Source organism: Symphalangus syndactylus, chromosome 17 (assembly GCF_028878055.3).
Source record: "Symphalangus syndactylus isolate Jambi chromosome 17, NHGRI_mSymSyn1-v2.1_pri, whole genome shotgun sequence".
Taxonomy (NCBI): domain Eukaryota; kingdom Metazoa; phylum Chordata; class Mammalia; order Primates; family Hylobatidae; genus Symphalangus; species Symphalangus syndactylus.
In genome coordinates, this window is record NC_072439.2 from 75,457,091 (window position 1) to 75,484,569 (window position 27,479).

Consider the following 27,479-nt stretch of genomic DNA (forward strand, 5'->3'; position numbering starts at 1 on the left):
GCAGCCCCGAACTCTGTAGATATTTATTCTCAGTGCCTTTAGGCATAGAGATAAAGGAAATCTGTTTTCTTTCTTCTTATAGTCAGTTTTGCCCCAAACTGTTACCAACCCTCTTCTTCCTAGGGAACCTTCAAAGATCAGATATGTAAAAAATTCTTGGTATTAAGAACACCCAGATATACTGAAATCACTAAAATACTGCTGTAATTCATACTATGGGAAAAACTTACTATCATCTAATAATAACGTTTTATTTAGTATCAATAAATGCAGTGTATCGGGAGAACTGGACTTAATCCTCCTCCAGGATAATCATATCCCCATGATGCTGAAGCAATATCTGTATTTCTTTCTAATTTTTCAGATTTATTACAATAAAAGATGTCCTATACAATGCATGCATGCAATTATTATCTCACATCAGTAAGAGACACACAGTTTCCTAAGTAAGAAAGGTAAAAATAACTAATGTAGCAAAAAAACAAAAAATAAAACAACAACAATAAACAAGAAACAAACAAGCAAAAAAACTGATCCATCAACCATGCATCCATGGAAAAACTCTCTCTGTATATACTGTCCATGACTTCTCTACGTAGGCCCTCAACTAGCAACTGAGAACCATGTCCCACATGCAAAGAAGTGGGCGATGATGTTTTGACAACAATTCTCTTACTGTTGCAACTCATGTAGGCCCAAGAGCTAGCCAGTTCTAAATACATGTAAAGTATATAGAAAGCACTGGCTCAACGGCTATGTAAGCTGAATGATTCCTCATAGAAATCATGTAAATTGGCTTGGGTACCCTAGGAGGGAAAAGAAAGACAATTCCATCTGACTCATTCAAGAGAGAGATCTTACAGAGCCCCGAACAAAATGAAGACAGTGATTTAATTGTGATAGGTTTTACACGTGCCTCCAAATATTAGCAAACTAATGATTCAGGAAAAAAAATTTGAGCTCACATTAATGATTTCTTAATATAGCCAAGAATTAAGCAAATTAAGTAATTTAACTAAAATTGGAAAGTAGATAGTGATTTTGGCAGCAATAAATGCCACTGCATTTAAATTGTGTTGCTAACCAGTAAATAAAACCATAATTTCTACATAGCAGCCTAGAAAATAGAAATGTATATTTTTTTGCAGTCTTTAAGAAATTACAGAAAAATTAAAAGCTTGAAAATATAATTTTTGAAGTCTAATATTTTGAGGGATGCTTTGAAATTGGAAATATTTTAAATATAATATTCTGATTCAGCCATTTTAAAATTTAAATTTAAAAATATGTATAGTTTTCAGAAATGTAGCTATGTTGTTGCATGAATGTCAAATAATCCTAAGCGTGCCTTTTGCATTTAAACAGGGTCATGTTAAATAAATGTAGTTTTCTGTGAACTTGCAACTGAGTGTCAATTAATGTAAATTATTGCTTTATCTAGGTTTTCTGTTAATGGAATAATTGCTTGCAGGTGTGATTATAAAGGCATATCACTTAATTTATTGTTTACAGTTTCCCTGTCTGTGTTTGAAATGACCTTGAAACCGTGACCTTTCGATTGAGGTAGTCAATGGGTTACTTCAATTACTTCATCCATTTCTGCCTTTCCAATCTTCTGATCTTTGACAAGTTATTACTATTTCTCAAGGCTGTCTCCCTGAGCTGATGAAACGTAACTGTGTTATATCTTATTTTTTCCCCTCTGTTTTCTGGGATTGTGTTTTTCATTCTTTGGGAGTTATAATAGTAAATTTAGTTTGGAATTACAAATATAATGAATAGTAATCTCAGAAAAGACTTAGAAATTTTTCTAAAAATGTTTAACAATCTTTCCCTATGAAGTGTGCTTAGAGTTAATGCCTGCTTCTTTACTATTTATATTATTGAAATCAGTACATGACTTTCAGTCTCTTTTTCCCTCCCTTTTCTATGACTGTTACTTTATGCATGACAAAATTCTCTTGCTTACTGCTATGTGATTGGCTGTCTTTTAACTTGAGTGTCTTGTGTTTGTAATGATTGCTTTTTGCATGAGGATTATTAAATGTCATACAAATTAAATGGTTGTGGAAACAAAAAAAGAATGTGGGACTTCACTTGCTTTTTTGTGTGCTGAGTATGTCAATTATGTGACATTTAAAATTACTTTCATATGCCCTTTGACGTCCCCTTTGACGTGCTCCTTTATTCTTGCAAATTAGCATTGTTAAGTATAATAAAACACTTATTAAACATTCACAGTGTTTTAATACAATTATTCTCCTCAAACATGATCCTATTATAAATAACTATACTGAGCATGAAACTGCACTAAGGCATAATTCCATTATATTACTAAATTGATTATGAAATATAAGCCCTGACTTAATAACTACCTTAATAGCTAAACACTGACTTCTACTGATCGAACTTTCGCTCTGCCGAGTGATGAGACTATCTAGTGATACATTTGTGCAGGATGCAAATGTCTTAAATCCACAAGTAATATTTAAATGAAAACACATGGGGAAATATTTGTGTAATGACAAGTAATTTTAAAAAGTCACAGTTTTGAAAAATGTATGGATTAAAAATATGTAAAAACCAAATGTTAATGTTCTTAAAAAAAAGAAGAAAATAGAAAAAGAGCAACTTAAAATATTCATATCTCTGTCTTCTCTAAGGTTATTATATGGTCTCAAATTAAAGAATGAATTTGACCTACTTTTTTAATGTTGCCACCAATTTAAATTAGAAAAGACACTGAATAAATTAAGTTCTTTCAGCTACTAAAACTGTTTACTTTTTTGTATGCAGTGGGTATTTTTTTTTTTTAATTTCTTTGCTCATGACTTGAGTTTCAAGCCATAATGTATTTTTTATGCTGGATATATTTACAACCCAAATCTTCTATGAGATATTTTGGGGAAAGGGATTTTTTTCTTAAACAAAAATAGATAATCAATTATGATGTGACTACTTCCCCACTCTTTTTGGAAATATCCTTGAGAATTTTAATATTGATATTTATTTTTTCCCCTCAGTCTTGTTTATTCTTGAATTGTCTTTTTTTTTTTCCCTCCATTTCTCCGTTCTCAATCCTAGGTCCCCTTACAAAGAAACAGACAGATGATTTAGGTGATAATGACGGTGCTGAAGATGAAGGTATTTTTTTTCACCAAATCTATTTGCATGACAAGGGCCTCAATCACTTTTTCCACCCCTTTCTATTTTTTTACTTCTTGTCTTTTTTTGAAGAGTTGTTTTTAATTCCCGTTTTTGATGTGTTTTGTCTTCTTGCTTGTTGTTACATACAAATATAGAGTATTAATTTTTTAAAAAAATGAATGTTCAGTTTTACATTTTGATGCCAACCATTAAAATGTTTTAAAAAGAGGGGCATTTTTTTTTGTTTCTTGAACTGACTTTTGATATGTTTCATCCCACATTTTGACTGAATTTTGTCCACCTTCTTTGAACTAACAATCTCTCCCTTGTAGTCTCTCTGTGCCCATTTTGCATGTTTTCTAATCTATGTAAATATTTTCCCGAATATTAAAATGTGTTTCATTTTTACATTCGACATTTGTTTTAAAAAAACACACACACTCAATAAAATGAAGGACAAGCTGAAAGCTAATATCAAGTGTTTCTTAAGCAATATATTTTAATGTAAAAAATACTGTTTTCTGTTGATTTGCGTAAGCGTCACATAAATGCAATTAAATTGTATACATAAGAAAAGGCATTACAACTATTTAGAAAACTGTAGTAAACGTTGTACAACCATTTAAGTATTCTGGACTCCTATAGTACTTTTGATAGAGTTTGTAGCTATTTTCTTAGACAAGATTCAATGAATATTCTTAATTTCAAGGAGACATAATTTCCAGATTGTCAAATAAAATATTCTGATTTTGAAACATTGCAACTATAAGCAATAGAATATTTTCTACTTCATTAATATCCAAATTGTTTCTCCTTACAACTTTCATTTGACATACAATTCTGATTTACTCTGTAAACCTATGAACTCACTACCTAGATTGACTTGACATTTCTGATTTCACTGTACATTTACATGGTGTTAAAGTGAGCTCATCTTTTTTGGTTCCAATCAGGATTAAAGTTTATGTTTTTTGTTTGTTTATTTTGTTATGTTTTGTAATCCCAGGTTTCAAAGTAATTGCCAGAAATCTAGAAATTAAATCTCATAACGAAAATAATAATCTGGTAAGAAAAGTTTTCCAAAATAAAATAATCTACAACCAGGACAGCAGAAGTGTTTGTTCCATGAGTTACAAGGGAACTATGGGTAAATAAATTTTTACTAAAATATTTGCATTGTTTTCATTGACATATATACATTTGATAAACTCCTTCACAACAGATAATTAAATTACAGAGGTAGAGTATTGAGAACTTAAAAATTATATTTGGTGTTAATATTTTTGAAACACAAGAATTATTTTGATTAAATGAAATGTATGACATTTGATTAAATATTTATTTACCACGAACACCAGCAGTGGATTAAAGATTAAACACAAAGCAGTCATTAATATTTGAAATAAATCATTATCGCTGTCCGGGAGTTATTATTCTGAATGCTAAATAGCTAAAAATAAACTTATACTATCAAGATGCAAATTCTGATATTTTTAAACACTATTCGAAATTTGATGCATTCAAACATTCAGGATATTTTGTGACATTGTAGAACATTAATTGCTGTTTCCAAAGCTATAAGAAAACTATTTCCACTTTCAGGCTTTGGGACTTTTTGAACCCCTTGAACATCCTTAACTCCTAGAATTTGTTATCTAAATAATACTGAAAGCATACAGGACTTCTTCATGTGTATCTTTGTAAAGGCCAAATTTTCCCAATTTAGGCAAAGGGTTAAAATACATTATTTTCCCTATTTTAAAAATATTTTGATTGCTTATTTAATGTGTGTTTTTTTTTTTTCCTTTTGTTAAAACAGCATGAAGTAAGGCATTTACCTATTTAGAGTAGGTAAGTCTGAGCGATCATAGCTAGGCTGTGTAAACCTGAATCTATTTTATAGACATGTTTTGAAGCACATTTAACATTTTTAAATAGCCATTTAAAATATCCTAAAACCCTATTAAAATGTCAGGTAGTATTCAGGTTAAGTACTAAGCCATTCAGTCACAAGAGTTATCGAATCAATAAATATTTTTAAATACTCAAAAGCATAGAATGTCAAAGCAGTCAATTCCAGTTCGGTCTCTTCCTCTGTGTTGTTTCAGATAATTGTTTTGAAGACAAGAAAGATGAATTCAGATATCCTACAGGGGAAAAGAAACCTTTTATAGAAATTTCTGAGCATTTTTAACTCAATTCTTTTTATCATTATTTTGTAGATGTGACTGTGAATAAAAATTGTGCTCAATGTTGAATTTGTTCCAAATGTTGACTCGACATCACTGGATATAAAGCAACAAATATGAAGGACTTGATAAGTAACTTCATTTACATCAGTCAGAAGTCAGGTCATCAGATCACTTATGTGAAATTCCCCATTACTTCCCAGTTCCCCTCCACCTATGCTTGATTTCAGGTCCCAGTCTCAGCCACTGAGTTGTGAGGCCACCGGCCATATTCCCGGGGCTTGCCACTCACTCACTTACCCTGATGGAAGGCTTCTTTATGGAGCACTATTCTTTACTTCTAATTCTTGTTTGTGTCCCCGTCCCTGTTATCACTCTTTTGCCATATTTGGTCAAACACAATTATATCATTTTTCATTTGTTTTATAACAACAAAAAGAATGGTATATCTTTTTTTTTTTTTTCAGCAGAATTTCCTTTTGTCACTGTGACTGGAGGGCAGTGGCATGATCTTGGCTCACTGCAACCTCTGCCCCCGTGTTCAAGCAAGCAATTCTCCTGTCTCAGCCGCCCAAGTAGCTGGGATTATAGGCACCTGCCACCGTGCCCGGCTAATTTTTGTACTTTTAATAGAGACATGGTTTCATCATGTTGGCCAGGCTGGTCTCGAACTCCTGACTTCAGGTGATCCATCCACCTCAGCCTCCCAAAGTGCTGGGATTACAGGCGTGAGCCGCCACGCCTGGCAGAATTGTATGTCTTTAAGACAATTCCATAGTTAAAAACAAGACTAATCTGAAGTGACAAAAATGGTTCAAAGTAACATCCTAGGTTTCTACCAATTTACTTTAAAAATTTAAGAAGTATTTTTAAAAATTTTAATGGTGCTAATAATACCTTCATATTAACATGTCAATATTTACCCTGGGTGTGGCGGCTCCACACCCTGTAATCCCAGCACTCTGGGAGGCTGAGGCGGGCAGATCACTGGAAGTCAGGAGTATGAGACAAGCCTGTCCAACATGGTGAAACTAAAAATAAAAAAATGAGCCTGGCATGGTGGCAAGCACCTATAATCCCAGGTACTCAGGAGGCTGAGGCATGAGAATTGCTTGAATGCGGGATGCGGAGACTGCAGTGAGCCCAGATTGTGCCACTGCACTCCAGCCTGGGCCACAGAACAAGATTCCATAAAAAAAAAAAAAAAATTTAAATGCAATTTTATATCCTATATATCCTATATAGTTCCTTTTAAGACAATTTTTTGTAGGTTTTGAATATTTTTAAGCTAAAAAGATGTGTTTAATTCGGTTATGTCCAGTTTAACAAGCAGAAACTCAGCCAACACTTCTATGTTCATTCAATGGTTCTGAATGATAACTTGAGGTTCATAAAAATGACTGGAGGCACAAAAGTCTGCCTTGAAATGTATTTTTTTATAATAGAGAAAGATTTAATTGAGGCAATACTTCACAATTTTAAAACTGTTAATCCTAAAAACTCTAAAATATGGGCAATTAAATACTTCATGAGTCCTTTAAGATGAAAAAAAAAACCAGTAAACATATTTAATGATTATATCACTAACAAATTATTCAGTAAGATCATTAATGGAAGTTGTAATTTCAAACTCTGGTTGTCAGGCACAAATAAATCCCCACTAACTGCTCTAGATCTATTGACACTTGCAACATTGGCTTAAAATTGTGGTCTGTAAGAAAGATAAAATAGGCACTAAAATTTTTTTTTTTTTTTTTTTTTTTGAGACGGAGTCTCGCTCTGTCGCCCAGGCTGGAGTGCAGTGGCGCGATCTCGGCTCACTGCAAGCTCCGCCTCCCGGGTTCACGCCATTCTCCTGCCTCAGCCTCTCCGAGTAGCTGGGACTACAGGCGCCCGCCACCACGCCCGGCTAATTTTTTGTATTTTTAGTAGAGACGGGGTTTCACCGTGGTCTCGATCTCCTGACCTCGTGATCCGCCCGCCTCGGCCTCCCAAAGCGCTGGGATTACAAGCGTGAGCCACCGCGCCCGGCAAATAGGTACTAAAATTTTAAATCAAGGTGTTTACTCAGACTCCAATTTTTTTTTTTTAACTTGAACTCGATTTAAATGTTTGTGTTTAGTAAGGCTTAAAACCATTGCAAATAACGGAAATTATAAACATGCCTGACAAACATTTGTACTTTCACTGGAAGTGAGTTAGTATTTTAAAATTTCTGAGAGTGTTCTTATGATTTTAGTAAAGTCAGTAGATGCTGTTTAGGCAAAGTAAAAAATCTTAAGTGAAAATTCATAGTTCACAAATTCCACCATATTTATAGGTGGTTAAATATGTAAAGGCTTAAAGAGACAACTTGCCTCTGAAAAATTAATTGTAAATTAATAAGCTGCATTTATTTGCACAGAAGATAAATGCCCCCCTCAACATTATTATTAAAATGATGGAATTAGCAGATGGTATTCAATGGTAGGCTATCTGATATATTAGTTTTATTTATAAAGAGTCTGGTTCTTTCCAAAAACAAATAAAATAGTTATAATTGAGACTCTTTAGATCTGCTATTTACATTAAAAAAACCCTATAAACTAAGCATAAAAGTTAAGCCTAAGGTAGAAATTTGTATTAAAACATTATACAAAGTAAAGCCTGGCCAGGCATGGTGGCTCACACCTGTAATCCCAACTTGGGAGGCTGAGGAGGGCAGATTACCTGAGGTCAGAAGTTCAAGACCAGTCTGGCCAACATAGTGAAACCCCCTCTCCACTAAAAATGCAAAATTAGCCAGACATGGAGGTGGGTGCCTGTAATCCCAGCTACTCGGGAGGCTGAGACAGGAGAATAGCTTGAACACTGGAGGTGGAGGTTGCAATGAGCTGAGATCACGCCACTGCACTCCAGCCTGGGTGACAAGAGCGAAATTCCGTCTCAAAAATAAAAATAAAATTAAAATAAAGCCTAAGATGAACCACTCTGACAATGCACTATGGTTTCTCAAACTTTGTTAACAATATTAAGGTTTGTTATGTCCAAGAATTTTACCTATTTTAGTAAATATCATAATTACCTTTGCACCAGCCTAATAATACTTTTTATAACCTAAATCTCAGGGTTACTTCAAATGAAAAATATTTTTCAGAACACAGCATAAGAATCCTAGATAACTTTATGGAAAAGAACTGCTCAATATCTTAAGTTATTAGGCAAGGCTGAAATTTGTAAAGTTTGAAAAGGCAAATTAAAAATTAAGATTAACCCAAACTATCAGTAATACTTTTAAGCCTAATTTTCAAAGAAAAATAGAGATACCACTGAAAATAGCTCCTAGAATCCATTGTCATATTTTCAGTGTTTTCTGACAATGTCCGCTTAATTCTGTTATTAAATATAAAACGTGGCAGGTCTTCTCAATGTGTGCCTGTATTGTCTTCCAGGTGAACAGAATGGTTCTACCAAGATTTCATTACTGTTCACAGTTGGTGCTTTGTAATTCTATGTAATTTTAATTAAAGAAGAATTCTGAAACAGCCTCCCTCTGTGCTACCTCCAAGCATACAATTAGCAGAGTACAGTGTCTGCTGTGAACAGTCAGTTAATGATTTCAGTTTAATAATTTATTATTGCTTCTTCAGTGCCAGCCACACTAGAAAAATAAGAAGCTGAAACTGTATGTAGCAAAGAGGCATTTAAGGTGCACAGTTTAACAGTCTCAAAAGGATTACTTTCTCTGTGTAAGTCTAACATCTCCACAAGCCCCCACATCTTTATAAATGAATGAATACTGTTTTTTTCTCCCAAGGTTTCAAGGAGAAAATAAATGTAGATTTTCCTTTTAAATGTGTCTGTGTTTAGTGAATGGTTCCTATGTCAAAGTATCCTTCCCTCGCTACTTATAAACAAGACATTATTCTCAAATATACCTTTGGGGGATTAGAGGGGTACTAGTAACTGTATACACTGGTATTAAGTCAAATTTAAATAGTCTTTTAAAAAAGTTTGTTAAGTTCTGCAATGAGCCATTTCCCCAACTCTAAAATCTGGGCAACCAAGGTGAGCTGCAATTCTTGAACCTAAAATGATTCTTCATTTAAAGAAATCACTTTATTATTACACTAGAGAAATCAAGGCATTTACATTACACATTCTATTTTTTTACAAGAAATGCAAAGCAATCTCTAAGTAATCGTTAGTTCTTTCAATAAATTCGAATTCTGCTAGTCCATTCTGAAAACTGGCACCTCGATTATAAGAATGTTGGAGAGTTAAATGTGATAAAAATTTCAAAAGCAAAGGAACAAAAACATACTATTAAATTATACTTTTTAATATTGGCATTAAAAAAGATAATACATTTGATATAATTTTGTTTCAATTGTGGGTATAAGAGATCACAGGCTATTACATAATAGTAATGTTTTATTTATGTATATATTCAGAGCCATATATATGCATACATATAATAGTTCAAATATTTCAATCTATATAATATGTAGATAAAACTATGTTTGCTGATATACAGTTAGGCTTATCTACAGAAATCAGTGCATTTTTCATACTATTAAAATTATGTTTTATTTATATATTATTTCTAGATCCTTGTTGAAAGTTACATAATTCAGGAAAAGTATGAGAAAAGCAAATATATTTAATAAAATTCAGAGCTGTAGAAATCACTTTAACCCTAAATTTTGACAGTTTACACTTGAACTTAGCTCTATCCCATCCCATGTCTACATGATAAAACATAGAGCCAAAGTGTGAAGAAGAAGAGTATATTAGCTACACAAAGAAAGTGAAAAAGTATTTGTCTGTTCTCTTCTTCCAAAGGGTAAGGGGAGCTGGTATACTGGATGTCCTGAATTTCCTAAAAAATATCATTCTAATGACATTTCCCTAAATGCAGCAAGAGGAGCACAGATGTACATGACTTTACTGCCTAAATATAAATCTGACATTACTTAGGTAGTAAACTGAAACATCTTGCATAACACAATACTGTAATTATGTTCACAAATTGGAGCATAAATGAGTTGATGTAATCATGTTGCATTTGACACAAAGCTTTACAGTACATAAGAAAGGATAAACAGATTCTTTTATTCACAGTAGCGATAATACCATTGTCTTTAGTTTATGGCTCATAAATGTCATGTGAAGTCTGTCATATTTTTAAAAAATAGTCCTAAGAATCATTGTCATTCTTTTTTTTTGCTTTTACTGTCACTTGAGGAATTAATCAAAATGCACTAAAATTCACATCTAATTTTAATTTGTCTAAGTTTTATAAGTCAGTTTGCAACTTGTAAACAAAATTTTGATAGAAAATAATGGATGCCTATTGCTATTTCCACAATAGCTATTTATATGAGTTGCTTAAGAAACACTTTAATAAAAACAGCAGTTTAAGAACTATGTTGAAATTATGCCCTCTTTTCACTAAGATGGAAAATGTATTCTCTGCTTCATTGTGTGTTATTTTTGAGGATAAGAACGATTGCCAACCATTTGTTTTCCAGATATTCGGGACAGTGGGGGTCCGAAACCAGTGATGGTGTATATCCATGGTGGCTCATATATGGAAGGTACTGGAAATTTATATGATGGAAGTGTCTTGGCAAGTTATGGCAATGTGATCGTCATCACAGTCAACTATCGACTTGGGGTACTTGGTAAGAAGAGTCTCTTTTTCATTTTCACCATGAATCCATGAAGTATGTGATGGTTTTGTTTTGGCTTGTTTTGTTCTGCTTTGCTTTGTTTCACCCATTTTTATATGCTTGTTGACGTTCTTGAACCCAAATTTTTTATAGTTTCAATGAATTCTATAGGTTGGTTTTAAGATGTGAAACTAAAAGGTGATGAAATTATTCACATTGTCATGGAATGTACTTCCTGGTTTATAAAACTATGACAGACAAAATGGCAGGGCCTTATTGAAGAAGAGTTCGTCTTTGAACAAATATTTCCTTCTTCTGCTTTTCTGTTTACAATACTATAAGATTGCCTGAGGTTTGGCATGAGCTAAGACTAAGTTTACATTCTCTTCTGGAGTATGTATATGGACTCGCTTTTGGGAATGATTGTTTGCCATTGTGATGGAGGTTTCTTTGGTTTGTTGTTGTTATTTTGGTTCCATAATAATTAGTAATATTTTTCTGAATGTATTCTGATTGAATTATTTAATTTGAAAAAACATACATTGATTTTATAAAGTAACAACGAATTCAGTTCAATGATGTATACTCTTGCCAAAAGACTGATAAGATAAACACAAAGTGGAGATTTTTAGCTTTGATGAAAAGTATAGACAAAATATTATTTATAAAATAACTTAGGTACTCTGAGATAGGCATGTTATCTTATATAATAACCAGTTTTTAAAAGATAAACTTGCTATTCTAGCATATATTTGTTTGTTATAGTATTACCACAATTTGAGGAGTAAAATTACTGTATGATTTAGTAAAACATCTTTATCTGTGATGTATTTAATTAACAGAATTTGCTAAAATAGCACAATGCATCCACAAAATATTTAACTTTTTAATCTTAATTGTCCTGCAAGTCTTATCCCATACTATAGACTTGAAGAAGTATAAATTATGATGTTGTTTATACACAAGGAAGCACCTCACTCTTTCATTTTATTATCTGAAATATTCTGAAAAAAGGAATTTGAATTATATTCATTCCTTGGTAGTATCATATCTTTTATCCATGTTGAGAATCAGAATTTTTCCTCTTCAGTGTCATCGTAACTCCTTTGTAATCATAATTCTGTGTTTATGCTTATCACAAAATATTTTAAAAGGTAGAATAATTTTTGTGAATCAAGTGTATAGTCTGGGGGAATGCGACATTTTACCAATGTGAAGGTTAAGTCTCAATCATTTCCTAGTTTCCTTTTTTGAAATTTGGAGTGTGGTGAATGACCATAGATGCACTGCGTAAGTGTAGGTATAAAATATTTCTGTAGCATTGATCAAATAAACATGAGTTCCTCCGTAGTGTCTAGTCATCCATTGCTTCAAATGTTCATATGATTTCTGTGGGCTGGGATGATTGTCTTTCCACCAATGAAAACTCTGTGTATTAGAAGACATATAAATAATTGCTCATAATAATTCTTGAATCTTAAATCTTGAATTCTTAAATCTTAATGTTGTCATTTGTTTCCTATGGAACATTTTCATCGGAAGGAAGGTTTTTAATGTTTTAATGCATTGAATTTTAATTGTAGTATTGTTGAGAGCTCGGTTGTTTTTGTTGATTATTATTATTATATTTTTCTAATTTTTCAAGTTGAAAATCCTGAGCAATGACCAGTTTGCCAGATAAAACTTTACATTGAAATGCTAAATTATGGTAACAGTGTCTTTAAGGACTTGAACCTCCAGTTATTCATATATACTTATTTTATTTAAGAAATGCTTTGGCCACAACTTTTTTTTTTGCCTCTTTCTGTTATTGGTTCTGTTTATATAAAGCAAGATTTCATAAAATAAATTTTGTTGTTATGTTAACATAAACTTTACCCATTCTTTTTCTTTCTGCGTATTCAGAACTGATGAAGACTTGACTTTGACCTGATTTTAATCCTATATTCATGCCCATACCCCATTTTAAATGCCACACTGTGAGGATTGGATTGCAAGGCAATGGATTAACTCGCTAAAATATAAAGAACTCAGTCAATCACTTGGTTTAGATAGTAGCAGAGAGCAGACAGTGCTGATGTTATTGAAGTATGATTTCCCAGTGTTAAATATTTGTTCTGGCTCTACTGTACCCTAGAATATAACATTTAATTTTCTCCTCTCCTTTATTTCTCTTAAATACATTATACACTGATAACAAGCCGAAGGCTGTCTTTGATAGGCCTCCTCTCAACATGACAAAACATAAACTCTGTGAAACATTGTTTAGGTAGACTTTAAGACATTAGTTCTCGAACAGATGTATTCTGGTCACTTTTTTCCAAAAATATATGTTGGGTATTGTGAAAATGTATTTAAATAAATTAATTCATAAAAAAGAAGTTATCAGAACATTTGTTTCAGCATACTTTGCATGAGTGCCACACCACAGCAAGATCAGCAGCTCATCTGACAGGAGAACTGCAGCAATAAAGACTGTAGACTTTTGAGATTGATGTTGTGAATAATTTGTCTAACAGTAAAAAGGTAAGCCAAGGTTTCTTGGGTGTGGGATCCAAGACTATGGCTAATTTGCACTTGAGTGATTAAGTAGGAAATAAGATATGATCCCACATCCGAGGAAATCCTGAGCTGTGTTTTCACTGGGGTGTTTTGGTGTGAAAGAAATAGATTTGGGGGTCCAATGGACAAATTGGGTAATTATAAGATCATTGATTTGAGGCGACTGGCTGGAACAATCAGGATGTCTGGAACAGGTAGTACAATTTGTGTTGATTTGAACTTACCATGTGGAGGTGATGGGGAATCTTACAAGTTTTGTTTTTTGCTCGTTGTTTTTAGTGATGAGTGGAGATGTGATAATGTTTCAATTAAAAAATTCGTACAGCTATCTAGCTGCCAATTTTTCAGTTTAAAGATTTCATGTTAAAAAATTTGTTTATTACAAAGTCGGAATAGAATAGAAGAAAAAAATACCTCCACCATTCCTCAGAAGAAGCTAGTAACAGGTCAGAATTAGTTCTTCTACCAACACCCTTTAGTGGTTTCCTTTCGAGTGGTAACACAGAATATCACTCTTACTGTGTTGTGTATGATTTTCCCCCACACTGGAAATGCTATTCGAAATGATAGGAAAAGTTCCCAATAAAATTGACAAAGAGGGAAGGGAATGCTGGACTCTGCCTGCTAACCCCACTCCCCAGTTTCATGTTAGAGCTCCTGGCGACCTCCTACCATTTAGTTTCACACTTCTTATACACTAAATATTTAACTTTTCTTTCAGTTTTGACTATACACATTCTTTGTCCTCAGCCAGTTTTGACATAAACTTTCCATATTTGCTTTCTTCAGCATCTATTATTTGATACATTGTTACATAGTCCTTAAATATGTTTAAAATTATTGTTAGTAGGGTATTTTTTAAACATTCTAGTGTATGGTTTATAATCATCTTAGAAATGTAGGGAGAAATGGCCAGGCGCAATGGCTCACACCTGTAATCCCAGCACCTTGGGAGGCCAAGGTGGGTGGATGGCCAGCCTGGCCAACATGGTGAAACCCCGTCTCTAGTAAAAATGCAAAAATTAGCTTGGTGTGGTGGTGGGATCACAGCTACTCGGGAGCCTGAGGCAGGAGAAGCATCACTTGAACCTGGGAGGCGGAGGTTGCAGTGAGCCAAGATCACGCCATTACACTCCAGCCTGGGCAATAAGAGCGAAACTCCGTAAAAAAAGAAAAAAAGAAAGAAAGAAAGAGAGAGAGACAGAGGAAAAGAAAGAGAGAGAGAGAGAGAAAGAAAGAGAAAGAAAGAAAGAAGAAAGAAAGAAAGAAAGAAAGAAAGAAAGAAAGAAAGAAAGAAAATGAAAGAAAGAAGAAAGAAAGAGAAAGAAAGAAGAAGTGAAAAGAAATGCAGGGAGACATACTTGATGTGTTCTTAAAGGGGGGAAATAATCAAAATCAAATGTTCTGATTGTAACTAGGGTAAACATGTTCTTATGGACAAGAATTATAGAATATATAAGATAAGAATTGAAAGAGAATATAAAATAAATCACTATTAGATGAGATGTTGTCCACTAAACATTTTTTAAAATAGAAATTATTTAAATGATAATATTGACAAAGCTCAAACATGAAAAAATATATTAAGTAATTTATCATTAAAATGTTTCAACCACTTATTTAAATTTAAAATAAATCTATAAATTACTTTTGGAGTAAAAGAAAAATTTTATTACCCCTGTGAGGATCTTACTTGGGCAAACAAGATTTTAATCTGGTGGAAATTTAATCAGTTACTTTTATCTTGACATAAATATCTTGGAGGCAATTATGCAATTCATAATTCTAACCTATGTGATTTATTTTAGAAAAAAAGTTTTAAATATTTTAGAAGTACTGATATCTATCTGGAAATTTGGCACAGTTTTGGAAAAGGATCTTATTAAATATTTGACTTGGTAATTGAATATGTACACCACCCATCCATGGAAAAAAATAATTTAAAGTGCTAGCTGACTTACTTATATTTAAACATTACATTTAGCTTACTTTATAATTCTATGTGGGGCTAAATTGTTTAAAACAAGCTTTTGTTAACTTTACTGCATATACGTTTAATGAACACCTTAATTTATTTTTATTCTATTAGATATGGTTAATGAAATTTTTTGATTCTTAAAATTAGACTATCTATGCCATAATAATGCTTCAAGTATTATTAGATAAATGGCAACAATAAATATAACTTTAGGCCAGGTGTGGTGGTGCATGCCTGTAATCTCAGCATTTTGGGAGGCTGAGGCAATAGGATCACTTGAGCCCAGGAGTTCAAGACCAGTCTGGGCAAAATGGTGAGATTGTGTCTCTGCAAAAAATTTTCAAAACATTAGCCAGGTGTGGTGGCACATGCTTATATTCCAGGCTAGCCAGGAGGCTGAGGCGGAAGGATCAGTTGCGCCTGTGATCCCACAACTGCCCTCCAGCCTGGGTGACAGAGTGAGATCTTGTCTTAAAAAGGGTCTGTGTGTGTGTGTGTGTGTGTGTGTGTGTGTGTGTGTGTCTACATATATATAAAACTTTGGTGTGGTCAGTCATCAAATCAGTAACACTTGTTTTCAGCATTGTACACCTTTTCTGAAGGATAAAAGTGAGGACACTATAATTTTTGTCTTTAAAAAAGAGCTTTCAATATAGTTGAGGAGAAAAATAGAGAATAATAATTGATATTATACTTTATATTTATAATATATTGATTTATTAATTGATCTATATGAATAGATTCACTTGATATATAAAAAGAAAACAGAATGAGAGAAAAGTAAGGAAGGGTAGGATATCTGATGGATTAGTAAGGATATAGTAATTGATATTTATATTTGAATCTGATTGGCCTAGGAGCAAGGAAATTTGCTAAAGCCTGTGCATTGATCATGATTTACAGAGAAAAGCGTATTAATTCCTCAAGTGGTACAATGTTTTGTCATTGTTACTCCTGTTTATTGCATTGTTTTTGTTTCTGATTCTTTAAAAGAACCCCCAAAAAACAAAAGTCTCAAGCTCCAAAACAAATAAACAAAAAACTTCAAGTGTGATCATATATTTAAGAGTAATATTTAAACAAATGTTAAATTTTATACGATTGTAATATTCTACAACACATCCAAATGCGTTCTTGAGATGTAGAAAGAGAAGGAGTCAGTTTGTCTATAGAGTCCAGACTGTTTTCATGGAAATGGTTGTACTGGAGGAAGGCCACGAAGAGTGGATTATCCTTGATATTAATTGAAGGAAAGGGAGAAAGACAATTTTTATTTTTATTTTCATTTATTCATACTAATTTGAAAAAGTGGAAGTAATTGGTGACAATGCACACAAATAAATAGATTGGTAAAATCATATTTGAATAGTAATACTTATAGAGAAAAGGATACAGAAAGTTAGGTCATGAATATGTACAACAGTTGAACACAGATGCATTTCCTAGTTTTCTAGAAGCGCAGTAAAATATAATGGATTAAATTTCATAATTATCATAATCACAAAAAGGAAACTAACATATTCACCAGAAAAAAATACGCAAATAATAGTTTCTCTTACATTGTACTACAGAAGAATTTATCATATGGGTTGTACTGCTTCTATCTGAAACGTGACAATATAGGAATTGTGTGATAGTCTTAGTGTCATTATAAGGTGCAAGAACATTCTCAGTATATGATTATTTATAGTAACCTTCTGTAAAAGCCAAAGACATAATAAAGGCAGCTGGGGAACAAAAGCGGCGAGGCCGAGGGCTAGGCCTGTGTCCTCCCACGGACGACCGTGACTTCCCAGCAGCCCCTGCGCCGGGCCCGCGGGGTTCGTGGGGTCCCTGGCTTTCACCCAGGGTGTGTGTCTCGTCCAAGGGGGGCACCCCATAGCGTCATAACTTCACAAGTGCTCATAACTTCTATAATGTCATTTTAGCAAAGAGCTACCCAAAGGCAATCTGGGTAAGATATTTGGTGATTTCACTTATAATAGGATAGAGCTAAAATCCAATTTAGAGCAATGGATGGTTTATTTGATCCATAGATTTCTTCTCTCAAATATGTTATGTCAACTGGGTTTTAATAAGGGCTAGATGGTAATCAATTTTAGATTGAGTACTAAAATGAGCTCCTGGAATAGAGAAACTATTTGTCCTTTGGCGGCAAGTGCGGGGGACAACTTTAGATAGGTAATGATATTTTGCAAAGTTGACTGTTCATTATTTTTATTCCCTTACTCCCTCCAAAATGGTTTCAGGTGGACTGCAGTAAAAACAACTATTCATTTATGCCCAAAACATAGAAAAAATCTGAAAGTAAGCACGTCAATTATTGTGGATGTTAGTTAAAAGAAGAAAAATGGTGTGTTTTAGGTAATTCATTCATTTATTTGTTCAGCCATTTATTCACTTATTCTCTATAAATTGAGCAATATTATGTATGTCATTCTCTTAGCTATTAAGGATATTGTGAAAAATAAGATATATGTGAACCTTGCTATCAGTAGATTGTTAGCTTTAGGGAAGGTAGAAAATAAATAATTAAACAAATCATATAGTTTACATAGATAATGATTGAATGCAAAGTTAATTTTCTTAGCAATTACCTACATAAATTCTAGAGAAATAGTGCAATGAGAAGGGAGCTACTTTATTTTAGAAACGCAGAGCAGTTTCCCTGAGGAGGTAACATTCAAGTTTCCATTTCTTTTCTTTCTTTTCTTTTTTCTTTTCTTTTCTTTCTTTTCTTTTCTTTTCTTTTCTTTTCTTTTCTTTTCTTTTCTTTTCTTTTCTTTTTTCTTTTCTTTTCTTTTCTTTTCTTTTCGTTTCTTTTCTTTTTTCTTTTCTTTCCTTTCCTTTCCTTTCCTTTCCTTTCCTCTCCCTTTTCTTTCTCTCCTTCCTTCCTTCCTTCCTTCCTTCCTTCCTTCCTTCCTTCCTTCCTTCCTTCCTTCCTTCCTTCTTTTTCTTTTTTTTTAAGATGGAGTCTCCCTCTGTCACCCAGGCTGGAGTGCAGGCTCACTGCAACCTCTGCCTCCCAGGTTCAAGCAATTCTCCTGACTCAGCCTCCCAAGTAGCTGGGACTACAGGCGCCCACCACCATGCTCGGCTAATTTTTTTTATTTTTAGTAGAGATGGGGCTTCACCGTGTTAGCAAGGATGGTCCCGATCTCCTGACCTCGTGATCCGCATGCCTCAGCCTCCCAAAGTGCTGGGATTACGGGCGTGAGCCACCGCACCCAGCCCCATTTCTTATACTCTACTGAGAAAACCCTTGTCAAGATTCCCAAAGACTTCTAGATTGCCAACTCCATTAGTCACTTCTCTGTTTTTATCTTGTATGATCACTTCTTAGCACAGGACACAGTTAACCATTCCTTTTTTGGCCTGCTTGTTTCGTGGTATCACCCAGGATTTTCCTCCTGCCTCCCTGACTGCTTCGTCTCAGTCTCCTTTGCTGACTACCCTGACCTCTAAATGTTGCGCAGTTAAGCATAATCCTTGGCTCTCTATCCTTCTCTCTCTATGATAGGCCTTAAGGAACCCTGTGCATTGCCAAATGCCATCTCTGTGGAAGTGACTTTTCAAAACTGTATCTTCAAGACTAACCCTTCCTCAGACCTCCAGCCTTTCATATACTTCTGTGTACCAACCCTTCCATGTAGATGCTAATGAATATCTCAAACTTAACGTGGCTGAAATATGTTGAATTTCTCAGACCTCCTTTCCTTATTGACTTCCACAACTAAGTTATAATATTATTATGTCATTCTGTTAGTTATTAAGGATATTGTGTAAATCCTTAAATTATATTATAATAATTAATTATAATAGTTAAATATATTTACGAAAGTATAAATATTATAATTTATAATAAATATTATAATATAGTCAATAATGAAATACTATTATATATTTAAATTTTTAATAATAGTTATAATTAAATCTATATCTAATTATAAGTATCGAATACTATAATTATAATTATTATAAGATTATAGCCTAGTTGTAGAAGTCAATAAAAACCTAATAATCATTGCAACAAGAGCAATAGTAATAGTGGCCACATTCATTGAAGACTTATATTCCAAAATTTGTTTTAAGCAGTTTGCATAGATTGCATTATTAAATTCTCACAACTCTATGAGATAGCATTGTTAGTTTCCAGATTTCATAAATGCAGAAACAAGTGAGTAGAGAGGCTAACTAATGTATTTACAGTCACACAGGCTAAACAGCATTCAGTGGTGGAGCCAGGATTCTAACCTCTCAACGCAACACTGTACTGATGTCATTGGCCTTATCCATCTGGATGATCAAGTAAAAACTCTTTATTTTTCTAAGTTTTCTAAAATGCTAGATTTAAATCAGCAAAATTATCTTTTAAAAACGTGCATTATAACAGCTCACTTCTCTGCTTAACCCACTCTAGTGGCTTTCCATTATTCATTTAGCATAAAATTCAAACTTTATCCCTGCCTTGTCTGGCAAAAGCCCTCATGAAGTGGTCCTGGCCTGCATTTCTTAGTTCATCTCAAAACACTCTTCTTGTCTGTTCCAGTGGTCATTTATTCTTCATACACATCAAACTTTTTCCCATTTTAGGCATTATATGCCTGGTGTTTCCTCTACCCCAGAGCTTTGTGGGGCCAGTTCTTTATCATTCTGATTTTGGTTTAAATGTCATCTTCTCAGGGAGATCGTCCATGTTCATCCAATCTAACAAGAGCCATCACTTCATGCCATCTCCCTTTTAAAATTGTCCGCATTACTGCATTACAGTTATCATCCCTGATTATCTTCTGTTTATATTGGTATTGTTCATTTTGTTATTGTCTAGCTCCGCAAAGCCCAAAATAGTTTCTGGCATAGGATATTTTATCAGAAAATATTTGTTAATGAATTTAAACTGCATCTCAAGAGTCAATAGGTGTTGATCAGATGTGGTCGTAAAGTGGAGAAGGCAGAGCTGTGGGCAGAAAAGAGGGTCTGTGTGAAAACCAGAGGAAGGAAACAGTTTTGCATGCTAACAGAGCTGAGCAGACTCAGCTGGAATGCTCAGTGTTAAATAAGGTTAAAAACAGAGGCAGCAGGCTGTGCAGCACCTTGTTAAAGATTTAGGACTTCTATGAACAATCAGAAACAATCATAAGACACTGAGCAGGTAAGGGACATGATTAGATCTGCATTTAAAAAATGTTTTGGTAGGCCTAGACCTTGATCAAAGCTGACATTCTGCTGTGGATACAAAAAGCACAGCTAATACCTCATTAAAGTGAGACGGTTGGTAGTCAATGGAAGGCAGATATTTTGCTCATAGAAGATTGAGGGACCTGCTGAGGCTAGACTCACTCAGGTAAGTATAAGAATCTATATTTTATACAAAGAGCAACACAGATTTTGGCAGTTTTTCTTCCTTTATTTTAATAATGGAGTCAATCAAACCAGCATTGTGAAGAGTTCTTCTGAATGCCTGCTTTGAAGGAGTGAGAATCAATATCAGTTATATTTCAGAGACTGGCAAATATGAGAGATTATAATATAGTAACTTGTATCATGATGCCTCCTTATTTCTTAATGTTTCTATGGTATTAATATGGCTTCATTTAAGTTTTGAGTTGTCCTAAAAAGGATATCTTATTATTTTTAATTATTGTCTTAATAGCGTTTGGGCAAATTCTGGGAGGAATTTGAGAATATGTGGTTTATGATTTTCTCAAGTTGTTAAGATCAGTTATTTGGAATAAGACTACAGAACATAGTATCAAAATTTCCCTCATTCCTAGTTAAAGCATTCTTCTAGGACTGGAATTCAACAACCATTTCCAGGTATTGATAGGATTACAACTAACCAAACAATAAACAAAAATACATTTAGCTTTCTTTCAGAGAAGTCATCCTTTTAACTCATTCATTCATTTATTCTTTCATTAATTCCACAAACATTTATTAAGCACCCACTATAGCCTTCTAATTATTGGTGTTTACAATGTTAAAAAAGTCAGCCTCGATCCTTCGTCTCTGGACCTCAGAGTGAGTAAGAAAAAAATGACATTAATCAAATAAACAAAACATTAATACAAATTTTGATAAGTTGTATTTCCAAAAGAACAATGTGCTACAAAAATTAATTTTTTTGAAATGTAGACTGAGGGTTTCAGCACAGTTTTATGAGTTTTTCCTGCATGCATTTACAAAATTAAATATTACAAGACAGGTAAAATATTTTGAAATAATTTTAAAGCTGTAAAATAATTAGAAGCAAAACAAATTGTATAAAAAAGCAACTGTGGAAAAATGCAAAATCCAGACAAACAAACAGACCACCCACAACCAACCAGGCAAAGTTCTCCATCTGAATTAAATGAGCAAAACTGGTTTGTAAAATAGAAAATACACAGGGAAAATATCCCAGGAGAGTGACTAGCCCTTAGGTAGATATTTGATCTGTGGAATGGACAGGTAACCTTGGAACTTTGCAGAGAAAATAAAACGTTCTCTTCTTCACCTGCCTATAACTCTGAGAAAAGTCATGAAGTGTAATAAATTAGCTGCATTACTGACTTTTTAACAACAAAGATACGGGTCTTTTCTTCAGCCAGGGTCAGTTTTTTCTCTCTGTTACAAAAAGACAATGAGGGCTTGGATTTTGCTTTTTAATTTTGTTCTGCCTTTGAATAGTTCTTTTTTTTTTTTTTTTTTTTTTTTTTTTCAGTAAGGAACTAAGGCAGTACTCCCTTACCTTCCCATGACCTGGTGTCATGATCTTTGATGTTCTGCCCACATTTACTGATTTGCCTTTAAAATATAGTGCAATTTCATATGCCAAGACATCTTGTTTATTCTTTCTACAATCCTTTAGAAAGGGATTTCTAAAGTCTTTCCTTGAACTACTTACTCTGTAAACATACGGTTACTACTCCTTTTCCTTTGTCTTTTTAGTTTTAATTTGCAGAGTTCATTTTTTAAATCACCTTATGTTAGTTTTCTTCTTTCTATTCCCATTGCTACTACCTACTCACCTTGGGTTATCAAGTGGGTTTTTGGCTGACCCCTCAAACTCCAGACCTAAATTCACATGCCAATTTCATCCCACACCACAACCAGGCAAATTACTTTAATGCAAGAGCACCAGTTTTCTTTAGCTTTTCCGCTGCTCCACATCTCTAAACGGTTCTCACTGACTCTGGGATCCATTCCACAGTTTTCCCGTCATTCCAGATCTGCTGAATTACTTTGCTCTTCTTCTTGTCAAATTTTACTTTCTATTGGTTTCTGAGGAAGCCTTTTCAGGCAGGCCATACTAGACTCCTCACTGCCTAGGACGATCCTTTCCAACAGCAGACCTGCCACAAATACCCATCTTTCTCAATCGTTGTAGCCCAATTATCTCTCTCCCTTCCATTCTTTGGGCTTCATTGATCCCTCTCTTCTCTCTGCTCCCGTGGCATAAGCAGCTTAGTCTTTACTTTGGTATGCATAATACCAATCCTACTTGCTATGGTTATGTATATTAACTGCTTAATATGGTAGATGACTCACCACCCAAATTAAAAAATAAACACTGGATATTATCTGGTTTTCCAATTTTATTAAGACAACAGACTGCTCTGCATACATAATCAAAAGTCATCAGTAAACATATGAATGAATTCACTGTGTGTTCTTCTCAGGATATGCATTTCTAGGAATACAGAGCAGGTAGAAAGAGTGGCTGGTGATATGGAATGCGGGTAGTAAAGTGTATTAACCATATGCTTGCACAGGCTTCCTTTCAAGTCCCAAATATATGAGGTGAGGCCTTATCCTGGCTAACACGGTGAAACCCCGTCTCTACTAAAAATACAAAAAGTTAGTCGGGCGTGGTGGCGGCGCCTGTAGTCCCAGCTACTCGGTAGGCTGAGGCAGGAGAATGGAGTGAACCCAGGAGGCGGAGCTTGCAGTGAGCCGAGGTGGCGCCACTGCACTCCAGCCTGGGAGACAGAGCGAGACTCAGTCTCAAAAAAAAAACAAAAAGCAAAAAAGGGTAGCAATCCTTTACCTCAATACCAGTGGCAAGAAAGTCTCCTGGATTTTCTAGAGAAATATTCCTCGTTCTGAGACTATAATGCATGAAAGCTGCAATTTATTTTAAATTGAATAGCTATTTCTACATTTTCCATAATATTTGCATTCTTCTGGTTCCTGCTCAGCATGTGGTAAGTGAAGACGTTGGTGCTCATAAGCACTAGATAAACATGAAAATAGTGTTGAAATGCTACTTTTTGAATTAAAATGCAATAGTCCCCCCTTATCCACAAGGGATATGTTCCAGAACGCTCAGTGACTCTCTATAACTGCGGATAGTACAGAACCTTAAGTAAACTACTTCTCTATGCATATGTACCTATGATAAAGTTTAATTTATAAATTAGGCACAGTACTATATTAACAAAAATAATAATAAAACAGAGCAATTAAAACAGTATACTGGGCCGGGCGCAGTGGCTCACGCTTGTAATCCCAGCACTTTGGGAGGCCAAGGCGGGCGGATCACGAGGTCAGGAGATCGAGACCAAGGTGAAACCCCGTCTCTACTAAAAATACAAAAAATTAGCCGGGCGTGGTGGCGGACGCCTGTAGTCCCAGCTACTCGGAGAGGCTGAGGCAGGAGAATGGCGTGAACCCGGGAGGCGGAGCTTGCAGTGAGCCGAGATCGCGCCACTACACTCCAGCCTGGGTGAAAGAGCGAGACTCCATCTCAAAAAAAAAAAAATAAAATAAATAAAACAGTATACTGAAATAAAAGTTATGTAAATCTAGTCTTTGTCTGAAAATATCCTACTCTACTGTAAGATATTTACCTATTTTCGGACCATGGTTGACCAGAGGTAACTGGAGAGTAAAATTGTGAATGAGGGAAGACTGCTGTACATATGATATTGCAGAAAGGATAACTATTCACTTTATATAGATAATAGGCTTTGGAACCTGTAACTTTTTCAGGCTCAGCTTAATGTTGTTCTTTTGTAAAGATAAGAAATAAAAGGAAATTGTTTGTAGTTTAACTTTGCGTTTTGATACTTCATCTATCTTGAATTGAATTACAGGTGCACAACCATTATCACAAATCGGGATTTGGGTGCAGTCTTAAACCAATCCCTGATTACCCTCACACCCACTCGTCTTTGACAGTGTAGTCAGGACCATAGACTTAATTATATTCTAAAATTTTTCCCCAAATATGGAACAAACGACATTTCTCGACTGATTTATATATTGGTAATTTCACCATTTACAAACCTTTTTAAGAGGTGAGGCATATCCCTGAGATGAAACATATCTAAGAGGAATACTAATTTCTGTTCTAGTATTTGCTAGCTTCTTGCATCTGAGCTTTGAAAAAAGCCATCTTTACTGGAGAAGTCAGTTCTCTCAGAGAATACACAACATGCTCAAACAGAAGTAAGTTATTCAAAAAGATTCTTTGTGGTAATACCACCATAATTAGGAGCAATTTTCTGACAGGAAAAAGAGATGAGTTTATTCTTATGTTATTTAATTATGCTAGAATTCTTTATGTTTTTGACTTTGTATGAAAATAAGCTTTAAGAAATACTCATTATTCTTTTTCAATACAAATAAAACAATTGCTTCAGTAGATAGTGTTTTTCCTTAAAATATACCACAATTTTATCTGCTTTAAGTAACAAGAAATTGGGATTTTAGTGAATATATTTGGCTCTTCTGTTTTAGTATCAATCTGTACTATTTACTAAAGCAATTTATAGTCTACAATTCATATTTGGGGTTTTTTTTTTTGGAAGAACGTGTTTACAGAGACCACAGATCAGACATATATAACTTTTTCCCTGATTCCAGGTTGATCTGCATCTATATAAGAAAAATCTACATAGTCCCTTAGCTATATTTTACTATAATTCATACAATCTTGTTATTTAGGAAAGTAAATAAATAATTCATTTACCTATTTTTACCCTTCCTTGTGCTAGAAAGTATTTGTGAGAGCATATACAATAACATTACGTTGAGATACACATAATAAATCAGGTTTAGGGAAAACAGAAGACTTGAAAAGGCAAATAGTCTCAAAATGTTTTCCAAGTTGATGAATTGAAAGTCTACCAGGTTTTATTCATTTTTTAATATCAGAAGGTTGTGAAACATGACAAGTCTTCAGAGAAATCAGAGTTATTCTAGGCACTAAGCTCTGCAAAAGAAATTTCTCCTGTGGGACTTTATATGTTGGGGACAATTACAAAAACAGAATTCTATGATAAAAATGCTTTTAAATAGAAATAAGCCAAAACCGTGTAGTTTATTTTTATTTACGATCCGTACTTCCATGTACTCTGTTTAGCTGTAACCATCTACTCCATGCATTAGCTTTTCTCTACCTATTCAGAGTGAGCCTCCAAGTGGAAATGCTCAGGGATTCCAATGGCCAAAAGACGCAGCAGGGGTGATTAATAAGTAATAATGATTTCTATGTATGTGTGTATTCCGTAGGTAAATGTTCTAACTGAATATTGTTTTGCATGAGAAAACTACTGATTATAGGTTGAACATTTCTAATCCAAAAATCTAATATCTGAAATGCTCAAAAATCAGTGTTTAAAATTACCTTCTGGCTGTGTGTATAAGGTGTATATGAAACAAATTTTGTCTTTAGAATTAGATCCTTGTTATGTACATGCAAACATTCCAAAATCCAAAGAAATCTGATATTTAAAACAATTCTGATCCCCAAGCATTCTGGGTAACTGTTACTCAACCTGTATTTCACTTTTCTGATCCATTAATATAGGAAATCTGAATCAATGGGTTTGAATAAAAAAGAGCTTCTCTGTGGCTTGCCAATTTCATCTGCTATCTTTAAGAAGGAGAGAGAATTTACTTATTTTTCTTTTTTAAAATGGTACCATATAATTAAGAAAGCCAAAATTTTGTTTTCTCTTATTCTCTTAAAAAATATTTACTTGCGGTCGGGCGCGGTGGCTCAAGCCTGTAATCCCAGCACTTTGGGAGGCCGAGGCGGGTGGATCACGAGGTCAGGGGATCGAGACCATCCTGGCTAACACGGTGAAACCCCGTCTCTACTAAAAATACAAAAAAATTAGCCGGGCATGTTGGTGGGCGCCTGTAGTCCCAGCTACTCGGGAGGCTGACGCAGGAGAATGGCGTGAACCCGGGAGGCGGAGCTTGCAGTGAGCCGAGATGCGCCACTGCACTCCAGCCTGGGAGACAGAGCAAGACTCCGTCTCAAAAAAAAAAAAAAAAAAAAAAAAAATCTACTTGCTATATTGTCCCTTTTTTTCTTCTTTTGTTCTATGCTTCTGTTACAGTCTTTATATAATAGTTTTTAAAAACCTGCTATTTTTTGGAAATAGAATTAAAATTGAGTAACTTCAATTTAACATGTCAGTTAATTCTCTAAGACTGTTCTATATGACTCAAGTGATAGTCAGTGGAAATTCCTAGTTGCATAAGATCAACAAATCCCAATTAAAGATATTCCCATATAATTTTTAAGTGTACATATATATACAACTTCTATAGGTTAAAAATTGGTCTATTAGCCTAAACTTGAATCTGTCATAAGTTGTGAGTCTGTTCTCTTAAATGTTTCTTATATAAATCTCTCTATCCACCACCTAGTACTTTTGGGACTGGTGCTGTCCAACAGAAATATACTGCAATACACATACATAATTTGAAATATTACAGTAACCGTATTAAAAGTAAGAAGAAATAGATAAAATTAGTTTTAAATATTTATTTCATTCAAACTAATATATCCAAAATATTATCATTTCTAAATGGAGTCAACATAAAATTATTACTGGGATACTCTGAATTTTTTATACTTTGAAATATGCAATGTACTTTATATTGTACTTACAGAACATCTCAATTTACATGCTAAATCTTCAACAGCGTGTGTAGTAGTCCCACTAAACA

At 34.1% G+C, this 27,479-nt stretch overlaps 1 protein-coding gene across 5 annotated transcripts in view; it reads left to right on the forward strand.

Annotated features, from left to right (window-relative positions):
* NLGN1 (neuroligin 1) overlaps positions 1 to 27,479 on the forward strand; it is a 728,070-nt gene that overhangs the window by 213,343 nt on the left and 487,248 nt on the right. For 3 of the 5 annotated variants that reach the window (XM_063621692.1, XM_063621694.1, XM_063621696.1), the window contains one exon: positions 10,850 to 11,002. In XM_063621692.1, the coding sequence (XP_063477762.1) occupies positions 10,850 to 11,002 (153 nt within the window). Of the gene's footprint in view, positions 1 to 3,084; positions 3,145 to 10,849; positions 11,003 to 27,479 lie in introns of all 5 variants that reach the window. The other 2 variants (XM_063621691.1, XM_063621693.1) reach the window with 1 other exon arrangement.